Source organism: Dendropsophus ebraccatus, chromosome 10, assembly GCF_027789765.1.
Source record: "Dendropsophus ebraccatus isolate aDenEbr1 chromosome 10, aDenEbr1.pat, whole genome shotgun sequence".
NCBI lineage: Eukaryota > Metazoa > Chordata > Amphibia > Anura > Hylidae > Dendropsophus > Dendropsophus ebraccatus.
The window spans coordinates 55,597,444-55,621,431 of record NC_091463.1 but is presented as its reverse complement, the minus strand read 5'-3'; the positions used below and the strand labels follow the sequence as shown (position 1 = coordinate 55,621,431).

General features: G+C 41.2%; 1 protein-coding gene across 1 annotated transcript in view; it reads left to right on the top strand.

The window, feature by feature from the left end:
• Nucleotides 1-2,371: 2,371 nt before the first annotated feature.
• GUCY2F (guanylate cyclase 2F, retinal) overlaps nucleotides 2,372-23,988 on the top strand; it is a 66,010-nt gene continuing 44,393 nt past the window's right edge. The window contains exons 1-4 of the mRNA XM_069985912.1: nucleotides 2,372-3,201; nucleotides 6,747-7,048; nucleotides 9,299-9,653; nucleotides 21,658-21,742. Coding sequence (XP_069842013.1) covers nucleotides 2,460-3,201; nucleotides 6,747-7,048; nucleotides 9,299-9,653; nucleotides 21,658-21,742 — 1,484 coding nt within the window. The 5' untranslated portion in view covers nucleotides 2,372-2,459. The remainder of the gene's footprint in view (nucleotides 3,202-6,746; nucleotides 7,049-9,298; nucleotides 9,654-21,657; nucleotides 21,743-23,988) is intronic.

The following is a 23,988-nucleotide window of genomic DNA, read 5'->3' as shown; positions in this document are numbered from 1 at the left end:
CGTAAATGTGCTTCAGCAAAATAGCGCTAGAAGGATAATGACATCTGCAAAAGATATCTTCGTTGTTTGAGCTTCTAAATGACTATAGATACAGGGCTGATGTAGTTGCTGATGTATGCATTTATTTATTCCCTTATGTGTGAATATAGTAGCGCATTAGGAAACTTTTGAGCCTTTGAGAGGCGCTGTTGCTTTGCTATTTCCATTTATGTATTTCCATTTGTGCAAAGATTGACATCTGATGTTTAACACTTTGATGAGACGCTGCACGTCCTTATGTTTGCCAATACATTTGACATAATCTAAAAAGAAAACTAAGCAACACGGAAAAGAGGCTTTATATTTATGTACTAACTAATATAAACAGGAATGCAATCCCTTGACATGACAGCAGCGCCTCTCCAGCTAGTGTTTGCAGATTTCAGCAGCAGAAACTTCATTCAAGCATTTAATTCAATTCTCCTAATTTTACATTCTTTGGTGGGTGTTTACTCACTTCTCTGTCATCTGAATGATGGTTGATTACATTATGCACTGATCCTCCATGCCCAGCGCAGGGTTTTCCCTGTAGATAGGGCTATTTGAACATTAACTGTTAAACATTTATGTCTTTCTTTCTTGCCCTCCATAGAGATCAGGTTTGTCAATAATTTTATTGCATGTTCATTGTGATACAGTCTATCTCCCAATGCTAACCTGCCCTTTTCGCCTCTTCCGTTGGATCAGTTTACACAATTAGGCTATGTCCACACGCTGTATAAACAATGGTCGTTGTTTTTAATGAAAACTGCATTGACATCCATAGACAATGGCCGGAAGTAATTGACACGATTTCGTTGGCTGTTGTTTAACCCCTTAAGGACCCATGACATACCGTTACATCATGGGAGCGTGTCACCTAAGAACCCATGACATACCTATACGCCAAATAGGTCCTAAGGCTCTATGAAGCAAGCTCATAGAGAGTTAGGACTTGCTGCTATCAGCAGCAGGGTCCTCACTGTTAATGATGGGCCACCTCGATCACACAGCCGCCCAGCATTAAAGGGGTACTCCAGCGGGGGGGGGGGGCACTTTTGTTCTGGGATCGGGGAGGAGGTGGCCTAGAGAAAAGACGTCCACTCATCTCCCCGGTTCCAGTGGCGGCTCCCGCTTCGCGGCGCTCCGGTGCCTGGTGCCCGGCCGCTTCCGGGTGTCTGATGGCGGCCCGAGACGTGACGTCTCAGGTCCGCTCAGCCACTCAGTGAAGGTGGCGGGATCCGTTTCAAGTCTGCTCAGATCCCGCCTCCTTCACTGAGTGGCTGAGCGGACCTGAGACGTCACGTCTCGGGCCCACGTCAGACACCCGGAAGCGGCCGGGCACCAGAGCGCCGCGATGTGGGACCCGCTGCTGGAACAAAAGTCCAGAACAAAAGTGCCCCCCCGCTGGAGTACCCCTTTAACCGTTGCAATGTTGCGATCGATGGGCCCAGTCCGAGCCTATAGCCTGCACTGTTCATCCCCTCTATCAGGCCTAGGCAGGGACTAGAGCCCATGCTGCCCAATAAATAAAAAGCAAGTTCAGCTAAATTTGGGGCTACAACAGGATCTGAAAGGGAAAGGGTTTCCTATTTGTGACCCTGTTGGAGCAGAGCTGGGAGTTGGTGAATATCCCCCCTCCCAAACACCCAATATGGCTATGACATCTCTATTAGCCTCATTTGCACTTACATATTCAGCTGAATATCGGGACAGTAAGAGAATGGTTGGTCAGTTTGAACCATCTTTTTAACAGAGAGAGAATGTGTAATAGCAATATTTCAAGTCTGTAACCATTTGAAGTAAGGGTCCTGTTAGATGAAGTGATGTAAAGGAGGAAGCATGTGCCTACCTGTCAGATCATCGCTCGTTTCCTCTTCGTTCCCCGCCTGCTGCCTTTGCTATTACACAGGCATCAAGCAGAGGGCTGCGGAGAGCTGCCGGGGGGATACTGCCCGGACGATCTTTAGAACATCCAAGTGGCCCAAAGAATTGTGCAGTGTTCTGCTGCCACCACTCCTATTACACAGAGCGTCGGGCAGCAGATTGTCGCTATGGTTTTTGTGATTTTAGAACATGCTGATAGACAATGATCAGCCGACATGTCATGTCGTGTCATGTGCATGTCGGCTGATCGTTGCCTTTAACATCTGCTATTACACGAAAGGATGATCGGCTGGAATGGCCGTTAATTGGCCAAGTATAACCAATAATTGTTTTGTGTAATAAGGCCATAACTGTCTGTGTCTTCATTATTATAGTGTGCCTCTACATTAATACATTAACATAAGGGTGACTTTATAGTTATTGCACCTCTAATGCATGCTGTTTTTTGTTGGCAGGCGTACAGTGGATATGCAGTCCTAACCATTTTGCAACCTTTGTAAAATAAAGTTGGAAATATCTCTTTATTGGCTGGTACAGATACATGCAGCAGTGCAATGCTACAAGAGCCTTGTTCTCTTCAGACCTTAGTATTAAAATGTACCAGGTACCCAAAATGGACTGAAAGCGAATACCTTACATTTTCAACTTTTCCATCCAAGATTTTTCTCTGTTGGACAATTCTGGTTATTGTCTGTTTCCCACAGCTAGTAAACTCTCTCCCTTACAAAGTGGGAGTTGTAGGACCTTGGACTTGTGACCCATTATTTTCCAAAGCCCTTCCACATGTTGCTGCCAAGTTAGCTATTGAACGCATCAACCATGATGCTAATTTAGATTTGGGACTTTCTTTTAACTATGTGATACTTGATGAAGATTGCCAAACTTCAAAGGCTCTTTCAACTTTCCTTACGTACTCTTTGGTGGCATCAGGGTTTATTGGGCCTTCCAATCCGGGATATTGTGATGCTGCTACACTCTTAGGGAAAAACTGGAACAAAGCTGTATTTTCTTGGGCCTGCATCAACTATGAGCTGGACAATGTGAAAAGTTACCCCACATTTGCCAGGACGTTACCATCTCCCACCAGGGTTCTTTTTAATGTAATGAAGTATTTCCAATGGGCACATGTTGGTATTATTTCATCTAATGAAGACATTTGGAAAGACACTGGAAGGAAAGTGGCTAATGCCCTTCGCAGTAATGGATTGCCAGTGGGAATAGTTGTGGCTATGGGAGAGGATGGTAAGAGTACCCGTCAAGTTCTGGAGAAAGTCCGTAAGGTTGACAACCTGCGCTGTAAGTCAGCAGTCATTCCTAGTTTGTATTATGTGTAGCCATTGTATTAAACATTGATTTTATTGGTATTCTATACAAAGACTTCTATACTATGTGTGCACTGCCATCCAATTTCCCATTTACTTCAATGGAAAACATTATTATATTGAAAATACAGCTGTATTTTAGCCTCAAAATTATGTACGTATTTTTCTTATTTATGGTGTTTGAACATAGCCTATATCTCATTACTGGAAACAACTGCAAAAATAATAGTAGGGTGAAGCTTAGTGCAGCAAGTTATCAAATTGTAATTGTAATCCTCGTAAGTATTCTCCCTCTTTGTTCGTTGAGATAGGTAGTAAAGTAAGCCCCCTTCCCTTAGGTAAGTAGGTACCCCCAGTAGAAAGGTAAGTGCTGCCAGTAGGTAGACAGGTTTCCCAGTAAGTAGGTAGATACCCACCATTAACTAAATCTACTTAAGACTCTGTTCACATACTGTAACATAATGGCCACCATTTTAATTTAAAATGCTGGCCATTGCTTTTATTCTTTAAGGATTTTCATTCAAATCTATGAAAACAATAGATGTTGGTTACATTGTTCACACATTAATCTTTTTTTCACTGTCCTTTCACGTTACTTTCCACTATATTCAATCTGACTTTAAAATACCAACATCCAAAATGGTCTGAAAAGGTGGCCATGGCGAATATAGACTTAAAAACTACAACAGCGGCTGTCATTGTAATGATGGCCGCCAAAGTATGTTAAACAACGGCCGTTGGAGATCACTGTGTGAACATAGCCTTACTTTGCACTGAAAGCATTTATCCATCTGTCATGTAATGTCATGTCATTACTGTACATGTCATTACTGTGTCAGTACTGTGTATTAAGTCATCTAATGAAATTCAGATGTGCTTGTTTTACATAATGTATCGGACTACAGGGACACTTGTTGATTATCATTTCTAACACTAAAACTGATTATCAGCTTACTTGAATGGTAAACTATTTTTCATTGACCAGGTCATTGTCTTAATATAGTCAAAAACTAAAATATCTCAGTCAGAGATCAATCTTTGTTCAAAGTAATGCATACACAAAGAGGGAGAGAGCAGGAGTCAGGAGCCCAGACGGCGCTATTGCTTCTCATTCTGCATGCTGCTCATGTGCATCATCTGGTCAAAACAACTTGTTTAAATGGAAATAGGGCTGTTATCTAAATAAACAGAATAGAACATTAGTGATAGAATTATCCAGCATAAATAAGGATTAATTATTGCAATGTCTGTGTAGTGAAATCCTATTTGGCTATGTCTCTTTTGAAGAATAGGGCATGCCTATGTGGGTTATACACATTATGTAATAGAAACTCAAAAATAACAGTATGTGCATTCATCAAATATGCAGACTATTAATATGTTGTGGCCATGATATAATTGTACCTCAGCACTGCGCTGTCTACATATTTACTGGAAGTGGTATGACAAATAATATACAGTACTATTCTGTATATAGTAGAACTACAGTTATTGGTATAATTTTCATTGCATTGTTGCATTGGGCTTTTTTTTTTTTTCATTTAAAGGGGAAATATGAGCAGGTTACACGAATCTAACCTTCTGATAGCCCCCTATATTGCCGGGTATGCTGAGGAGGAAGGTATGTGTCTTACCTTCCTCCTCAGTGCCAGTTCTGTGCTGTTAGTCAGAGTAATCTTCGCTCGGGAGCACTGTTAGGAGCAGTGCCGCGTCATTCTAATGATAACCAATGGAGGGGACGGGCCAGATGACGCAGCAGTGCTCCTAACAGTTCTCCGGAGCATAGAGTACTCTGACTAACAGCATGGGATCGGTGCCGAGGAGGAAGGTAAGACACATACCTTCCTCCTCAGCATCCTGGGCACTATAGGGGGCTATCAGCAGGTTAGATTTGTCTATTGCTGATAGTTCCCCTTTAACATGCTTGTGCATCATTGTCACAGAGACAGTGTCTGGCTATAAGCTACAAGGACCAAACAGTTTATACCTCTCATGTAAACCTAAAATCATTTATAAAGTAGGAACAGAAGGGGCTTTATTAAATGCTACAGTTCATCTGTTCTCTTCTATGCTTTATTCTATAATTTCTTGGGATGTTTTATAGAAAAAATGCATAAAATTCAGAACTGATACAGTAGGTCTTTTTTCCCATCAATGTAACAATGAACTATAGAATAGGCCAATCAGATCAATATCCAGCAATATTGATATTGGCTATCTATAGGCTATGTTCACACAACGTAAGTTTTGTATTGATCACGGCCGTTGTTGCCTATTTGCAACAACGCCCATGATTAATACAAAGATACATTGCCATAAAAGTCAGAGGAATCCCAGTCGAAGTGTATACACATAGTATACACTCAGGCCGGGATTCCAACCGGCCGCATGAAAAACCAACATGTCAGTTTTGTGCGGCCGCTATTCATTAAATAGCAGCCGCATAGACCTGTCAGTTCACACAATGGAGAGTGTGGCTCTGGCCATGCTCTCCATTGTGTGCAATGGTGAATTGGGATGCGTAAATGAAGTTCATCCGCCCGGTACTGCAGTACCAGCTGGGATGATCTTCACTTACACCGGCCATTCTGTGACCCGGCTGGGTCACAGAATGGCTGGTATTTGATGTAAATTGAACCCGGGCATAAGGTGCAAAATTATATGTTTTTTTCTCCCCACACCTATATTTTTTCCAGTTATGTATTATATTGTATTGTATAAAAAGAGTGTAATTTTAAAAAACGGGTCCCACAAAGCCTTTATATGGTTTTAAAGATAGAAAATAGAAAAGAGTTAGGTCTCATGGGAGAAGAGGAGAAAAGAACTGACACACACAAATGAAAATTGGCTGCACCCTTAGGCTATGTTCACACTATGTTAAAGTACGTAAAAGCCGATGGCAACAACGGCCATACTTAATGCATTGTGGAACATTGCCTTTTGTTCTATGGGATCCCGGCCGGAGCGTATACACATCGTATAAGCTCCGACCGGGATCCCACGCCGGGCCGCTAAGAACTGACATGTCAGTTTTCTGCGTCCGCAATTCAGTGAATTGCGGCCGTAGGAAACCCTGTCAGTTCACACAATGAAGCGAGCGGCTCCGACCGCTTGCTTCATTGTGTCCTATGGGGAGTTCTGATGCGGGGGTGCGCTGATGCTGACTGCAGTACTGGCCAGGATGATCTGTGCAGAGACTGGCCGTTCCGTGACCCGGCCGGGTCACGGAACGGCTGGTCCGATACATATTGTGAGGTAATGCAAATACATAATTCATGTGCTATTACCCCTGTATGATGGGTCATATGCAGTTTGCCCTGTGTGATGGGTCATGTGCAGTTTACCCACTTTGATGAGTCTTGGTCTGTTAGCCATGTTAGGTCATGTGATGTTACCCCTGTATGAGAGGGTCAACAAAATATCATTGTCCCCAAAAAATCTATTCTGGTAAATATTTTTGACAGTATACCATTGAAATGTAAGAAATTCATATTTCTCTGATTTGTCTATATATTGTAGTGATCATCATGTGCATGCATTCTGTACTTATTGGAGGACAACCACAGAGGCAACTCCTGGAGATAGCACATGACATGAAAATGACAGATGGCACCTATGTTTTTATCCCTTATGATACTCTATACTACAGTTTACCTTATCACAAGACACCATATGAGATACTAAGGCTCAGCTCCAAGCTCAGAGCCGCCTATGATGCTGTACTCACAATCACAGTGGAATCCGAGCAGAAAAACTTCTATCAAGCCTTTCAAGAAGCGATTGACAGCAGAGAGCTTATTTCCAAAGCAAATCCAACAGAGGTATGTAAAAATGTACTAGACTGGGACCATATTCAAGAACTAATATTAATTTTGTCATTATTAATTCATTACATAGAATTGTCATGTTGGGCACCAAAAACTATTTAATGTCATTATTGCATATACATATATTTAACAGCATATCCCTTGCGAGAAAACAGATATAAATCTGCACTCACTAACCTATGTTCACACACAGTATTTTCTCTCATTATTTTGGTCAGTATTTTGCAACCAAAACCAGGAATGGATTGAAAACACAGAAAGGCTATGTTAACACACTGTTGAAATTGAGTGAATGGCCGTTATTCCATGGTAAATAACAGTTGTTATTTTAAAATAACGGCTGTTGTTTTAAAATAACAGTAATTTTTTTCCAATAAATGGAGACCACCCACTAAATTTACACAGTGTGTGAACATAGCCTTTCTTTGTTTTCAATTCATTCCTGGTTTTGGTTGCAAAATACTGAGCAAAATACTGAGCAAAAATGCTGTGTAGGAATATAGCCTTACATTACATTATTGTCAAACAAACCCCTGTCATTTTTCTTTTTCACAGGTAACGCTGTTTGTGTAGAACCCCCAATATTAGCTTATTGTTATGAATTTAAAGACAGCCTGCAGCTCTGTACCAGGTATAGAGCTTCAAATACTGACAGAGAAGTCACAAGGGGTTAAACAATCTATGCCTATAGTGCTGCTGAACATGTTTCAACCAAGAAGAAAATCTGTGTTTGTGGAGCTGTTAAACCAGGGGTGGGAAATCTTTTCTATGTTGAGGGCCAGTTGGGCATTAATAAAATCATTCGAGGGCCGCATACCGTGCACGGCAGTTAGTAGTGTGGGTTTGCAGCACCCAGGGCAAGGCAAAGTATTGTTCCCCTAGTGCCCTTGCTATTGTAGTTAACCCCCAGTGATGCCCCTTGTAGTCTAGTTAACCCCCAAGTCAAGCCCCTTGTAGTCTAGTTTCCCCCCCCAGTGATGCCTCTGGTAGCCTAGTTAACCCCCCCGGTCATGTCCCTGGTAGCCTAGTTAACCCTCCCAGTCATGTCCCTGGTAGCCTAGTTAACCCTCCCAGTCATGTCCCTGGTAGCCTAGTTAACCCCCAGTGCCTGTCCCAAATAAAAAATAAACATCCCACTCACCTTTCCTCCGCTCCCACGCTGCCCAGGTCTTCTCTTTCCTCTAGCCTGTGCCCGTCTTCTCCTGCAGGCGCCGCGCGATGACGCCATTTCATCGCGGCCCGCAGGACAATGAAGAGGTGCGTCGCTCTGGTGGGGAAGGGGACGGCACTCACAGCACTTTCCAGTGTCACAGACACAGGAAGATGCTGTGAATGCCGGCTCTTGCCCCACCAGAGTGGCGCGCACATCACAGGGGAGCCACGGGCCGCATCGGGAGGTCTCAGGGGCCGGATGCGGCCTGCGGGTCGGAGGTTCCCCACCGCTGCGTTAAACAGTCAAAAAGGCAGTGCTGAGTGATAGCAGTACATCCCATATATCCAAACAACCCCCCTCCATTCCACCCTACATGACGGCGATTCAGGCCTAGCTCCAGCACAGAGCTCTGTATGTCAGTGAAGGCAGAAGAAAGAAAAGGCGTGCCGCAGTGGCTCAGCACCGCCTCTATGACTGTTTGACAGCTCTAGAAAATGTTGACTTTCCTAAGGCCTCATTCACGCGTTCAGTAATTTTTCTGGATCGCAAAACCTCCCGCTATTTTTACTCCGTGATCTGTATAAATTCATCTATATTTGCATCCATAATTGCATCCGTTTCCGGAAAATGTGAATAGTACTAGTTTGCAAAGATTTGATCCGTATTTTTTTTGCAGATGTCATGGATGTGACATCTGTGACGTCAGTAAAAAATACGGATCCCATAGACTTCTATTGGTAATCTGAACGGCAATCACAATCCGCACTAGGACATGTCCTTTTTTTTTACAGAACGGATTATGGATCAAAATTAACACGGACTGTGTGAATAGCCCAATAGAAATCAATGTGCTTTAAGTTGAACCATGATTATGGACCTGCAATTACAGACAACTTTACTGAACGTGTGAATAAGCATGTTCTGGAGCACTAAAGGGATAGCTTGTATATCCTCCTTGTGATCTCTCTGTCAGTATCTGTACCCATTATGGAGTTGAAAGATTCTCTTTCAATTCTATTTTTATTAACCTGTTTTGATTTTTGAAATTTGCCTGTATACATTATTTATTTTAAAATTTTTTGTTTATATAGGTATCTCCCTTATTTGGCACCATATACAATGCAATTTACTTTACAGCATATGCCATGAACAACAGTAGAAGGCACCAGAACTGGGTCTCTGGGTCAAGTTTAGTCAAGTATTCAAAGAACATGCAGTTTTATGGGTTTAACCAGTGGATCAGGACAGATTTGAATGGTAACGGATTCACAGACTATGTCATTCTGGACACAGACGTAAAGACCAGTGAACTGTACCGTACATATGTTGTGGATATGGAAACAGATATGGTTAGATACATGGGGAGGCCGATCCACTTTCCAAATGGTGTCTCTCCTAAGTCAGACTCTTATTGCTGGTTTGCAAATGGAAAAATCTGTACTGGAGGTGGGTAAATTATTTTCATCCAAATAAGTACATTGATAAGATTATTGTTTAATAATAAGGTTTACAGATGTAGCCATGGTTATCCTGAGTGTCTTAAATTGTCACAACATTGGGGGGAATTTACGAAGACCAGTGTATCTGTAAATCCCCGGCCCAGCATCCTGTACCAGATTTATTGAGAGGTGCACGCCTCTTATTAAATCCAGCAAATTTGAAGCTCTCTTGCTCTGAGCTGGTGTAGATATTCGGCATGATCTATGCCTACTCACTGACAGGTGCAGTGCAGGAGGAGGCCATACCTCCTCTGCGCCCCCTATCAGGTGAGCAAGGTGTACATCTAAAAAATTGCAATTATTTGTTGCAGGAAAGTTGCAGCTTTAGTAAAATCCCCCCATTGTGTCTTGTTGGGATATCCTAATACAACAGATATTAAGATTTGGTCAGTAATTGAGGAGTAATGGTAAACTAAGGTTTCTGTAACCCATTAGAATTACCTATATCTACTTAAAGGGGTTGTCCAGCGAAAATCTTTTTCTTTCAAATCAACTGGTGTCAGAAAGTTATATAGATTTGTAATTTACTTCTATTAAAAAATCTCACATCTTCCCATATTTATTAGCTGCTGTATGTCATGCAGGAAATGTTGTTTTATTTTCAGTCTGACACAGTGCTCTCTGCTGACATCTCTGGCCGAGACAGGAACTGTCTAGAGCAGGAGAGGTTTTCTATGGGGATTCATAGAAAACTGAGACAGAGTTCCTGTTTCGGCCAGAGATGTCAGCAGAGAGCACTGTGTCAGACTGAAAATCAAACAACATTTCCTGCCTGACATACAGTATAGTAGCTAATAAGTATGGGAAGACTTGAGATTTTTTAATAGAAGTAAATTACAAATCTATATAACTTTCTGACAGTTGATCTGAAAGAAAAAGATTTTCGCTGGACAACCCCTTTGAGTAGTGCAGTACAATTTCCTAAAGATCAAGATGAGGCTGGCTACATCTGCAAGTACAAGATGTTCCTAAAGTTGGGTATAGTCTCTTAGCAAAGAAACAGAGACTCTTCAGAAATGTCCTTAAATAGAATCTGCTGAAACAACTCATAAAAGTAAAAGCTTCTTTCATGCATTTATTTGTAAATAGAGATGAGCGAACCTCGAGCATGCTCAAGTCGATCCGAACCCGAACTTTTGGCATTTGATTAGCGGTGGCTGTTGAACTTGGATAAAGCCCTAAGGCTATGTGGAAAACATGTATATAGTCATTGGCTGTATCCATGTTTTCCAGAAAACCTTAGAGCTTTATCCAAGTTCTGCAGCCACTGCTAATCAAATGCCGAACGTTCGGGTTCTGATCGACTCGAACCCGAACCCGGTTCGCTCATCTCTATTTGTAAAGTATTTGTTTCCATAATACTCAGAAAGAACCAAACCAAATTGAACACTCATCATTGCAGAATCCCCTTTCCTGTGACTTAAGTTTGGGCTTTGTTACCCATCTGGCCCAAGGGAGAGGACTCTGAGCTGTATGGAGCCTTGAATGGGGGTTTCTGAGCTTTTACAAACATAGCATAATTTCTATATTCGTCTTAATGCTCACAAAATGATGCCACCACCATAGGACAGAAGTGATTACTTCTGCCAGAGATTTCTCTTTTTGTGATTACCAGTGTAAAGGACTACAGTTGTCATGATTTCTCTTCCCTCGTATATTAGAAGACAATGATCAGTCGACATGCAGAATGTCGGTTGATTGTTGACTTTCAAAAGGCTGAAACGGCAATGACCAGCCTGTTAACAATCTGCTGCCGTCACCCCGTGTAATAGGACGATCACCCGGGCAGCCCCCCACAGCTCCCCGCAGCCCCCTGGCTCTTACCTGCTCCTCCTCGCTTGCTGTCAGCGCAAGTAATAGTGCCGGCAGCGGGGCAGGGGAACAAGGGGCAAGCAAGTGCTGACCTGTCAGGACGGTGCTCGCTTGCTCTCCACATCGCCCTGTGTAATAGGGGCTTTACAGACCTTGCCTCTAGGGGTGTCAACTTGGCAGTCTTCAAGCTGTTGCAAAACTACAATTCCCATAATACAAAAAGGCAAAAAGCCGTATTTATCATTTTTCCAGGAAAAATAGGATTGTGAAACCTAGATTTCAATTTATTTGCACAAACGGGCTCTGTGCGCACGGGATTTATGTAGAGGCAATGCACCTCTACATAAATCCTCAGAGCTCCGGAGCTGCGGGGCCTGAGCCGCTTGCTCCATAGTGTGCACTGACAGGGTTTCCTGCGGCCGCTATTCAATAAATAGCGGCTGCAGAAAACCGACATGTCAGTTTTTTATGGCCCTGCAAGAGATCCCGGCTGGAGTGTATACCACGTGTTTATACGCTCCGGCCGGGATCCCATAGAAGGCTAGGCAACGTATGTTTTCGTACAAACTACGGCCGTTGTTGCCGATTGCAACAACGCCCATACTTTTATGAAAACATATGTTGTGTGAACATAGCCGAAGGGTGCGTTCACACAGGATCCGCAGCAAATCTGGTGGTGCAGGCGGTGCAGGCTTGGTCACGCCAATTTGACACATGGCTGCAAGTTTAAAAGTTGTTTTTAGGACAATAGATGCATTCAGGACCTCAGGACCCCAGGACAGATCGTAAATTAAAAGCAGCTATGTGATGGTACAAGCGATTTGTGGGGCAGATTGTGGGTACAGAGTCGCTTTAACTCTAATTTGATGCACCTACCTAATGCACTGCAGTTAGGGATGAGCGAACTTTTGAAAAGTTCGGTTTGTTTCGATCCCCCGAACTTTCCTGAAGTTCGGGTTCTGACGAACCGAACCGAAAACGGACCTTGCAATAACGGCTGAATAATTGCAGCTACAATAGTGGGAGTGTGATAGGGTATAGTTTCGTATAGTTGCAGTTGCTATTACAATGAAAAAAGTGGAAAAAATCAAAGTGCAAAAATAGTGAAAAAAAAAATAGCTGGCAAATCGGCAATAATGCTGAGCCCCTAATGGTTAATATATTTAATTAATAGAACATATTTTCATTGTAATAAAGTCACTTTCGTTGTTCAATAATTTAATTAAAACGATTCCATCATTGTGCAATTAAATATACTGTTAAAATAAATATATATTTAAATAAATGTATTATATTTATATATAAATTTATTTTTTTACAGTATATTTAATTGCACAAGTATGGATTCGTTTAAATGAAATTATTGAACAACGAAATAAATTTTATTACAACGAAAATGTGCTTTATTAATTAAACATTAATTATTACAGGAAGCTCTATTAAGCCGTTAATTCATATACCCGATAATAGAGCAAACTGTAATAATCAATACTTTACTTTAACCCTTTAAGGACCAGGCCCAAAATGACCCAGTGGACTGCGCAAATTTTGATCTTTGCGCTTTCGTTTTTCCCTCCTCCCCTTCTAAGAGCTCTAGCACTTTCAGTTTTCTATCTACAAGGCCATGTAATGGCTTGTTTGTTACAGGAATAGTTGTACTTTGTAATGTCGTCTTTCATTTTACCATAACATGTATGACGGAATCCCAAATATATTATTTATGAAGATATAAATAGGTGAAATCGTTAAAAAGAATGCAATATGGTAACGTTTGGGGGGTTCCTGTGTCTACGTAATGCACTATATGGTAACAGCGACATTATACTATTATTTTATAGGTCAGTCCGAACACAACCATATGCAGGTTACACAGATTCTCTAATGTTATATATGTATTTTTTTATGAAATCCTTTTTTTTGGCAATTAAATATTAATAAAATGGGCCTATTGTGACGCTTATAACGGTTTTATTTTTTCACCTATGGGGCTGTATGGGGTGTCATTTTTTCCGCCATGATCTCTAGTTTTTATTAATACCATATTTGTGAAGATCGGACGTTTTGATAACTTTTTATTGATTTTTTTTAATATATAATGTAACATAAAATCGGTAATCTGCGCACTTTTTCCCCTCTTTTCGTGTACGTCGTTTACCGATCACAATGACGCTTGTTATATTTTAATAGATCGGACAATTACGCACGCTACGGTATATTATATGTTTATCTATTTATTTATATTAATATGTTTTATTTATATAATGGGAAAGGGGGGTGATTTCAACTTTTATTGGGGGAGGGGTTTTGGGATAGTGTAATAATGTTTTAAACTTTTTTTTTTTTTACACATTTGAAGTCCCTTTGGGGGACTTTTACATACACTAGTTTGATTTTTACACTGACCATTGCTATGCCATAGGCATAGCATTGATCAGTGTTATCGGCGATCTGCTCATTGAGCCTGCCTGTGCAGCCTTAGTGCAGCAGATAGCCGATCGGACCGCACGGAGGCAGGTAAGAGACCTCCGGCGGTCCGTTCCAACGATCGGGACCCCCGCAGTCACACTGCGGGGGTCCCGATCGGTAAGTGACAGGGGACTCCCCCTGTCACTTACACTTAAACGCTGCGGTCGCGCCGCGATCGTGGCGTTTAAGGGGTTAGTGACACACGGCAGCGCGATCGCTGCAGCGTGTCATTACCGGTGAGGCCCGGCTGCTCACTGCAGCCGGCCCCCACCTGCTATGAAGGGCGCTCCGCTCCGGAGTGCGCTTCATAGCGGGAGAAACACCCAGGACGTAGAGTTACGTCATGGGTCGTCTGGGGACAGACTTCCATGACGTAACCCTACGTCCAGGGTCGTCTAGGGGTTAATTAAATAAATAATACAAAAAACGCGTAGGGTTCCCCCTATTTTCATAACCAGCCGGGTTAAAAACCAAGCGACAGCAGCCTGGTAACACCAGGGTGGGAAGAGCCATTGGTTTAGGCCCTCCCCAGCCTAAATATTACCAGCCTGTTGCCGCTCCAGTCCAGGAGCGCCAATTTTGATGCTTCGGGACCACTGGCACCCGGCTCTTCCCAGTACCCCTGGTGGCATTGGGTACTGGGGTAATAATGGGGGGTTAGTGTTAGCCATTTTATACCGGCTAACACTAGGCCCCGACTTAGTAATGGATTCCGTCGATTGGACGGCTACCACTACTAAGTCTATAAAGTAAAGAAATAAAGACAAGACACAAGTGAATTTTTTTTTTATTCAAATAAAAACACCCCCACACCCCTCATTGACCATTTTATTTAAAAAAAAAAATCCAAACAACCGCTGGTCATCGACATAGTCCACCGAATCCGACGTAATCCACAGGATACCGATATCTGAAAAACAAAAAGGGAGAAACACACAAAAAACACACAAACAGGAGCACAACACCCATCATTGTGAGCGGTGTTGTGCACCTTACAGTATGCAGCATCTTTACAGATCGCTGCTTACAGTCTGGCCCCCAAAGGGTTAAGGGAGGATGCATTGTATCCCCCTTAACCCGTGGGGGCCAGACCGATGTCAGAATACACCCATACCAGCAAGGAAGGGGTTAAGTGACCCCCCCTTCCTTGCTGGAATGGGTGCAGTGCTGGGGAGGGGGTGGGGAGAGCTTTATACTCACCATCCGATGTCCCTATGTGTCCTCTTCGCTGGTCCGCAGCACAATGAAGTCACTGTGCTGCGGACCCGCTAATTATATGTGCGCTGAGCCGATCAGCTGATCAGCTCAGCGCACATATGATTCAAAATGTTTCTTTTAATAATGCTATTGTGATAACATAATTAGAAGAAACATTTGATGTTTTAATTAAAGTAAAGTATTGATTATTACAGTTTGCTCTATTACCGGGTATATGAATTAACGGCTTAATAGAGCTTCCTGTAATAATTAATATTTAATTAATAAAAATAAATAAAATTTATTTTGTTGTTCAATAATTTAATTAAAACGAATCCATACTTGTGCAATTAAATATACTGTAAAAAAATAAATATATATAAATATACATTTATTTATATATATATTTATTTTAACAGTATATTTAATTGCACAATGATGGAATCGTTTTAATTAAATTATTGAACAACGAAAGTAACTTTATTACAACGAAAATATGTTCTATTAATTAAGTATATTAACCATTAGAGGCATCGGCATTACTGCATAGGATCGCTAACCCCGTAATGCCGATTCCTCTAATACTGTTTCCCTGCTTCCCAGATGCATTCCAGAGGTGTTTGCATCACTTTTTAAAGATGTCTTTGATTTTATTTGTTATTGTTATTTTAACCAGATTCGTTACGAACTTTCTCAAAGTTCGGTTCGGTGACGAACCGAACTTTTTGCAAAGTTCGTAACGAATCTGGTTCGTTACGGTTCGGTTCGCTGATCCCTAACTGCAGTGACATTGTCCACCTGGAAAGAGAGGTTAAATCACATATTAACAGCAGTGACACCACCGACATCATCTAAAGACCACATGTATTGCCTTTTCTTGATCCCCAGTGACAATTACAATTATTACTATTACCACCATTTTTAGGGGACATAAGTGCTCTGACACTTATTTACTTATTTTTTTTTTTTTTGGGTGGGTGGGGGGGTGTTGCATGCATGTATTTATATACAGAAATATTTGGGGGAATTTAACCCAAATGGATTAATAATCAAAGAATCAACATGGTTCTTCATTTTCTTCCACAACACAGATTCCTATTGAAAACAGGCATGAAGCAAACAGTAGCTTCACATTTAGCAAAGAGCAAAGAGAGCTATATTCCTTTTTGCTGTGGTGAATAGCAGGTACACTGTGTCTTTGCCTTTAATCTATTCTATTTGTGTCTCTTGAGTGAAGCACTTACAGTGTCACTTTAAATTATATATATATTAGAAAAAAATAATAAAAAGCGATCAAAAGTTTTCTCTAATATGATACCAATAAAAACTAGAGATCATGGCGCAAAGAATGACACCCCAACCAGCCCTGTAGGTGGGAAAATAAAAATGCTATGGCTCTTAGAAGGCGAGGAGGAACATTGCACTAATTTGACCTGGACATCTGGGCATCAATGTGCTCGGTCATGAAGGGGTTAAAGCAGGACCGTAAGTACCACAGTAGCAGCCATAGCGGCTGCTATGGGGCCCGCCGCATCAAAGGGCTTCATGGCCTGCTCATAATGATCATAATGATCCCATAGCGGATGTCACCTATGTCTGTCCCCTCTACGCTGTCCCCTGTAGCTGTCATAATCTCTTGACGGGCAGGGGAGAGAGGGGGCAGAGGGCCCGGCCGCGCACCCGGCACGCGTCCTGCCTTCCCTCCTGTCCCTCACCAGCCTCCGTAGCTAGAAACCGGAAGCCTGAGGCTTCCAGCTTCTATGGCTATCATCGGGGCTCTGCGATCAGTTCGCAGAGCCCCGATCCACACCGGAGAGACAATTCTCCCTCTGTAGAGGGAGAATTGTCTCTCAGGAGCCCTATAGATACTGTGGTCTTGCTGAGCGCGGCTCCGGTGCTGAGCGTTCCGGCAGGTCTCTAGTCGGGACCCACCGCGGATGACACAGGCATAGTTCTTATGCCTGTGTCATCCTCTGCAGTAAATTAACGTCGCTGCAGCACCAGCCATAGGCTGCAGCGACGTTAATTTACTGTGCAGCAGCGGGAGAGGGTTAATATTGAGTTTGATAGCCTTCTTTTGACACACATATTATGCTGGTTCATAATTTGCAGATATTGGACTCTAATAAAATAAAAACTGCATTTTCATTGGGCGAAGCAATTGGAAACCACTTATGTCATGGGAGAAATCTGGGCCACCCAATAGGACAGTGAATAGGAACCATGCTGTGTGTATGAGTGTAGTCCTAGAAAGTCAACCAGACTGACTAGTATGGAACTACAGATACTGCACACCATGGTATGGCATATTTTACGATACTGCCTGTGTTGTTAAGTGGGAAGGTCAACTTTTAAACTTGCAGTGCTGTGTCAAATTGGCATAACCAACAGTGTTTGTGCCCTAGGCCTGCAACGCCTCTCAGTCCCTCTATCCTGCCCTCTTCATCATTAGGAACACCCCTAAAAGGATTTCTCCTATTCATTACTTGTGTATGCAGTGCACATGTGTTTGATCTTTACAGCACATGTGCAGTGTTCGGACAAGTGATGAATAGGAGAAATCCTGCATGGGGGTGTTCCTAATGATGAGAAGGACAGGGAGGAAGAAAGGAGAGGTGTTGCAGGCTTAGGCTTAGACCACGCCAATTTGACACAGCTCTGCAAGTATAAAAGGTTTTTTTTAGGACAATAACTGCATCACCTGCCGAACGGTCCCCAAGACAGATCCTGGATTAAAAGCAGCTATACAACGGTACAGGTGCTTTGGTGGTTGTGGTGGTGGGGGGATAGATTGTGAGTTACAGAGTTGCTTTAAAGTGTACCTGTCCTGAGTGTTCAGACCTGTACCAGTCAGAAGATACAGTGGAGAAAAGACGTTCTGCAGCGCATCCACTCTGCTCTGAATTACAAAAAAGAGACAGACTTATAATGGGCTCCTAGGGAACCGGACTCCTTTTTAAAAAATTCTAGAGCTGCAGCTGTGGTCTTCTCCCCGCTCTATCTCCCGATTGGTATGAGTCTGAGCACTCAAATTTTTTTTTATAATGACAGGTACACCTTAAAGCTCTCCTATTCAGCATCTGTATTTTTATTTGACAATAGTTCCCAATTGTCCTGAAGTGCAAGAGAGACAAATGCTTTATACTTTATCATTTTCTCTAACCCTCTTACCTAACTACTGCATGTGAATTTTCTTCAGTATATTGCTGTACGTAATATCAGTATGCGATATTAAAAATGAGATATTTCTACTCATCTCTGGACAATTTGTATCTGGCTATCATGCAGTTAATATTTCTGGGAATCTATTATTTCACTCTATTACCCTATCCTCACCTGAATCATGCAATCATTCTAGAATACAAGAGTGATGGATCAAACTGAAGAATACTATCAGCGAACTGATTTCCTAAGAAGTGGATTGATTAAATGTGTATTCACTTACCAAGAAGCATTGTGTGCTCGTAACTGGATGAGGTTATCATGTGATGCTCCGTCATCTTCCTTTCACTCATCCTAAAAAAATTAAATTTGTTATATAACTCTATATTTACTGAGAGACATATCAGGTTGAATAAAAGTATTAGGTCCCTGGAAAAGCTATACTTTTTCAGGTTATAGAACATTCACTTATTCTATACATATACTTGAATTATAGTACTCTATTCTTCTCTCATATCATTTTTGTTTCAACAAAGTTTTCTTGGGTTTTTCCAAACTCATTTTACAAGCAAGATATGCAATTAGACAGTAGTAATACATCGACACTCCTAAAAAGAGGCAAAAATATCAATATACAATGTTACATCTCCTTGAAGATTATAGACAGTAGTGTGTAGGATCCAATATCCAAACTGTCAGTTCCATTCCTGATTTAGGGTATGTTCACACTGAGTAAATCAGGCCGAATTCTGCAGTGGAACTTTCCGCCACGGAATCCCGTCTGCCTCAGTGTGCCAGCGCGCTCCTCAACTGCTGCCGCTCTCCGCTCAGAGAACATACCCTTAGGTTGAAAAAAGACTGACTAAAAGACTGACGGAAATACTATGTGTGAAAATAGCGATAGTCTGAGTGGCCTCTGAGTGGTCATATCGAGGGAACATATTGAAGAATTCCATATACCATTCAGTATACGTAAAGGGTAACATAATATGCCATATTTCCTATAAAGTAAAATTATGGGAAATAAAACATTAGCGTTAGGCATTGTTACATGAGTAGTGAGATTAAATAGGAGGAGGTAGGCAGATAGGTAGGTTGACAGACACTTGTATGCTGCCATTATATGAGTTATAGTAGGCAAATGAATAATATCGTCATCCCCCTTAGCAGGATCCTTACAGATGTAAAATATTGCCCAACTTCTTTCCAAAAGGACTTCAAGCTTGCATGGCACTGGATACCTCATGCCATAATGGTCTAATGGCCATACATGACTATAAGGTGTCGAAGAGATCCACTTGTGTCTATTTGGATTAGAGGCAGTAAAAGGAAGAGTAATAATGTACACTGTGCCATGTAATATTTTCAGTTGGGTTTCCCTCTATGATTTTTTTATTAATGGGGGTATGAAAAGCTTGCCAACCTGTATGTATAGGGTCAACTATGTTGTCATTGCCCACTATTTTCTTTCAGCTTCCAAGCCATTGTTCATGTGTTACTAAACGTAATCTGTACAAAAACAGAAAAGTGCAGAGGCATGCTGCAAATACCAAGACATATGATTAGTATAGATATTTAGAACTGCAAAACTGCTATAGAAAAAGTAGAAAAAAAAAATAGGTTCTTGGCATACCATTTTTTTAAATAGTGTGTACCATCCCACCATGTTAAGGTGACCTCAGGGGGACGGAACCTACACTCTGCTCTGTACGATGGCCTCTCCTGTGCTTATGTAAAGCCTACACACTAGGCATACAGGATCCAGCTAATCTCTGCTTAAATCCCGATAGGGTGTGATGGGTGGCGTGCACAAATCAAATGGAGGCAGCCATTTCCCCCCAAATTTAACATAGACAAACAAAAAAAATGGCCAGCACATTCAATACCAATATTCACACTACACGGGTGCATGCTGCCATGGCTGAATGAAACTAAATGTAACCCAACCCTTATGTCATGCTATATAGGAGAGATATTCAAGTGTCAAATGCATTTGGTGTCTTTTTGCATATAATTTTTTTTTAAATTAGTGTTTTCCAGCCACGGCTCAGCATCATCCATCACATGTGACTCCCCAGCAAAGGAGACTGATGAGCTATCCACAGCATAGGTCATCAGTCACTGATCAATGGGGTGCCAACAGCATCCAACAGCTGTCAAGCATGTGCACTACACAGTGAATGGGGTCGTTATCAGTTGGCTCCATTCACTGTGTAGTGGTCGGACCTGGTTACTGCAGCTTAGCTGTTTACTCAAATGGGAGCTAAGCTGCAGTCACAGGTCACCACTACTACACAATGAACAAAGCCAACTGCTTCTGGCCTCGTTCATTGTGTAGTGTGGTCACTGAACAGCTAATCGATCCTGAGGATAGCTTATCAATCTGTTTTGCCTTGGAAAACCCCCTTTATAGTTTTAGGTGACATAAAAGATGACATTGAATTACAAAAACCTGCCACTGTAAGAGCTATGTGCTTGTATATGCATAGGATATTTGTGTACCTCTGCTGTTAGCATTGCTAAATCTACTTCTAATTTACCTTATTATTTTATACTGACAGAAGGATAGCTGATTAAATACTTCATGATTCTTAATGATTTATTTGGAGTAATAAGCAACAGTTCTGTTATAAGTGGGATGTACTTATTCCTATAAATTCAACCTAAAGGGCTATTCCCATCAACACTGTTATAAGTGGGATGTACCTATTCCTATAAAATCAACCTAAAGAGCCCTTCCCATCATATAAAGTGATGGTATATTGCTGAGATATATCACCTTTGGCACCTCCACTGATCATAATTGATGACATATCTAAGTGAACCATCTAAGCCATCATTGTAAAAGATGGGACTACTCCTTTAAAGGAATTTTAAAGACAATCTTTATTGATGACCATTGTCAGCCGTTTGCCAAAGTCACTGGTGACTTTGTGCAGTGAAACAAGGCAGGAAGAAGACAGCTCCATATATTGTGTAGTGGTCATTCTGAGTTACTGCATCCCCGTTCTCATTTCTATGTGTACACCAGTGCTGTGGTTCTAGCAAACAGCTAACTGGCACCCAACCGGTCTGATGTTAATGACCTATCAATACATTTTACCTGGAAAACCTCTTTAAGATATTTTGGGTGTTCTGAAATATGGAAATTTCTTTGTATCAGAAATTATTATGTCTTCTTATGTTGCTGAGAGAGGTTAAGCTGAACGTATTGATTTGCTGCTTTAATACGTTATTTATTGTAGAATCTTTTTAGGTGCTGATATAAATGTTTAAGTGTAATTTAACAATAATTTTAAACTTCTTTTCCTCAGGTATTGATCCTGTTTTTGCTTTAATGGTGTTTATTTGCATAGTTGTTGCCATCGTCTCCATAAATGGACTTGCCTACTTTATAAGGTATTTCATCAGAACGGATATATACATTTATTATACATATGTTAGTCCTAAGAATATAATTTCATGTGCGTCACTTTGCACTATGTTCTGTACTCTGTAAATATTATAGATCCCCGAAACCCGGGAAGATGATAATAGTGTACAGCGTATGCAGTTGTCCCACAAAAAACTCCAGAAATTTGACCTTTGAATGAAGTGACAAAAAAAAGTAAAAAAACAATACGGCAAGTGGCATTGCTGTAGTCGCAACAACCCATAGAATAAACTTAAAATGTTATATATACAGTATGTTGAACGTGGTAAACAATGGTTAAAATGTTGTTGTTTTCTATACCCCACTCTTAAAGAAAAAAAAAATTAAACAATACATTATATTACCATGCCGAAAGGAAGTCCTCACATAGCTACGTCAATGGAGAAATAAGTTAGGGCTTGCTTTTTATCTGTGGAGATAAAAATATAAAAAAAAAAAGCATTCATCATTAAGTATCAAACTAGGTCACAGTTTCAAGGGGTTAACATACATTTTACATACATTAGTAGAATCTAAATAGCAATTCCCTGATAAAATGCAATTATTGAAATTACACCCTATAGTCAATGATGCATTCTCATAAAAGCCTGCGAGAAATGTTCAAGCAGAATGCCGTTTTTCCAGAACATTCTCTAATATCTGTTCACAAACTTCTGTATGGGCTTGGAAGCTGATAATACCATTACATTAGGAAATTGCAATTTATGCACTTTGCTAATGCTGCATGTTTTTTAAGTGTTTAAAATGTATAAGCTTGCTTTCATAGTAGCTTTCATACTTATGTGCTCTGAATTTTTCCTGTCTTCATTGTAAGTCATTGGCATGGAGAGCGCCCCTGTGGTTCTGTGCAGTAAAGTCCAGTAACAGCCTGATAATCCTTTACTTAGATGCCAGTTACAGGTTTTTTTTTAATAACCAATAAAGTTTATTAATAAAGTATAAGAACAAATCACTGACAAAGTGCAATAAACGTGCACAAAAAAATATGACAGGAGCAGGTCAGGCTGGTTTCACTAAGAGGCGTGTAAGGTGAATCCAGCGAGGTAATTGGGGGCAGGACCTAATTTAAGACCGGCGTACAAGTAAATGTCTCTCATAGTGTTGCCATTTCATTATGGTAGCACTGGTGAATGTTTGAATGTATGAGTTCACTACAGGGGCGTAGCTAGGGGTTCAGCCTAGGGGGGGCGAGCAAGTCTGAGTGGGCCCCCAACCGATTATGTTACCCAAAGGGAACCTCACTTGACAACAATGCTTTCTAAATAATAAAGGGTATATTCTGCTCCATTACTCAGAGTGAATTAAGATTAAGAGCAGTGTTAGAGGCTTCTACATTTACATATATAGACACATAAAATGAAACAGTGACTTACAAGGGGTGTCTTCTCATCGGAGTCGCTCACTATCCCAATGTCATGGATGTATGGGCAGTAGAGGTTCACCTTAGGGCTATGTTCACACTACGTATATTTGAGGCTGTATGTTTAAGGCTGTATAGCAACCAAAACAAGGAGTGGATTGAAAACACAGAAAGGCTATGTTCACATAATGTTGTAATTGAGTGGATGGCCGTCATTTAACCCTTTAAGGACATGGCCCATTTTCGTTTTTACGTTTTCGGTTTTTCCTCCTTGTGTTTAAAAGGTCATAGCACTTGCATTTTTCCACCTAGAAACCCACATGACCCCTTATTTTTTGCGTCACTAATTGTACTTTGCAATTACAGGCTGAATTTTTGCATAAAGTACACTGCGAAACCAGAAAAAAATTCGAAGTGTGGTGAAATTGAAAAAAAAAACGCATTTCTTTTATTTGGGGGAAATGTGTTTTTACGCCATTCACCCTGGGGTAAAACTGACTTGTTATGCATGTTCCTCAAGTCGTTACGATTAAAACGATATATAACATGTATAACTTATATTGTATCTGATGGCCTGTAAAAAATTCAAACCGTTGTTAACCAATATACGTTCCTTAAAATCGCTCCATTCCCAGGCTTATAGCGCTTTTATCCTTTGGTCTATGGGGCTGTGCGAGGTGTCATTTTTTGCGCCATGATGTGATCTTTCTATCGGTACCTTGATTGCCCATATACGTCTTTTTGATCGCTTTTTATTACATTTTTTCTGGATTTGATGCGACCAAAAATGCGCAATTTTGCACTTTGGGATTTTTTTGCGCTGACGCCGTTTACCGTACGAGATCAGGAATG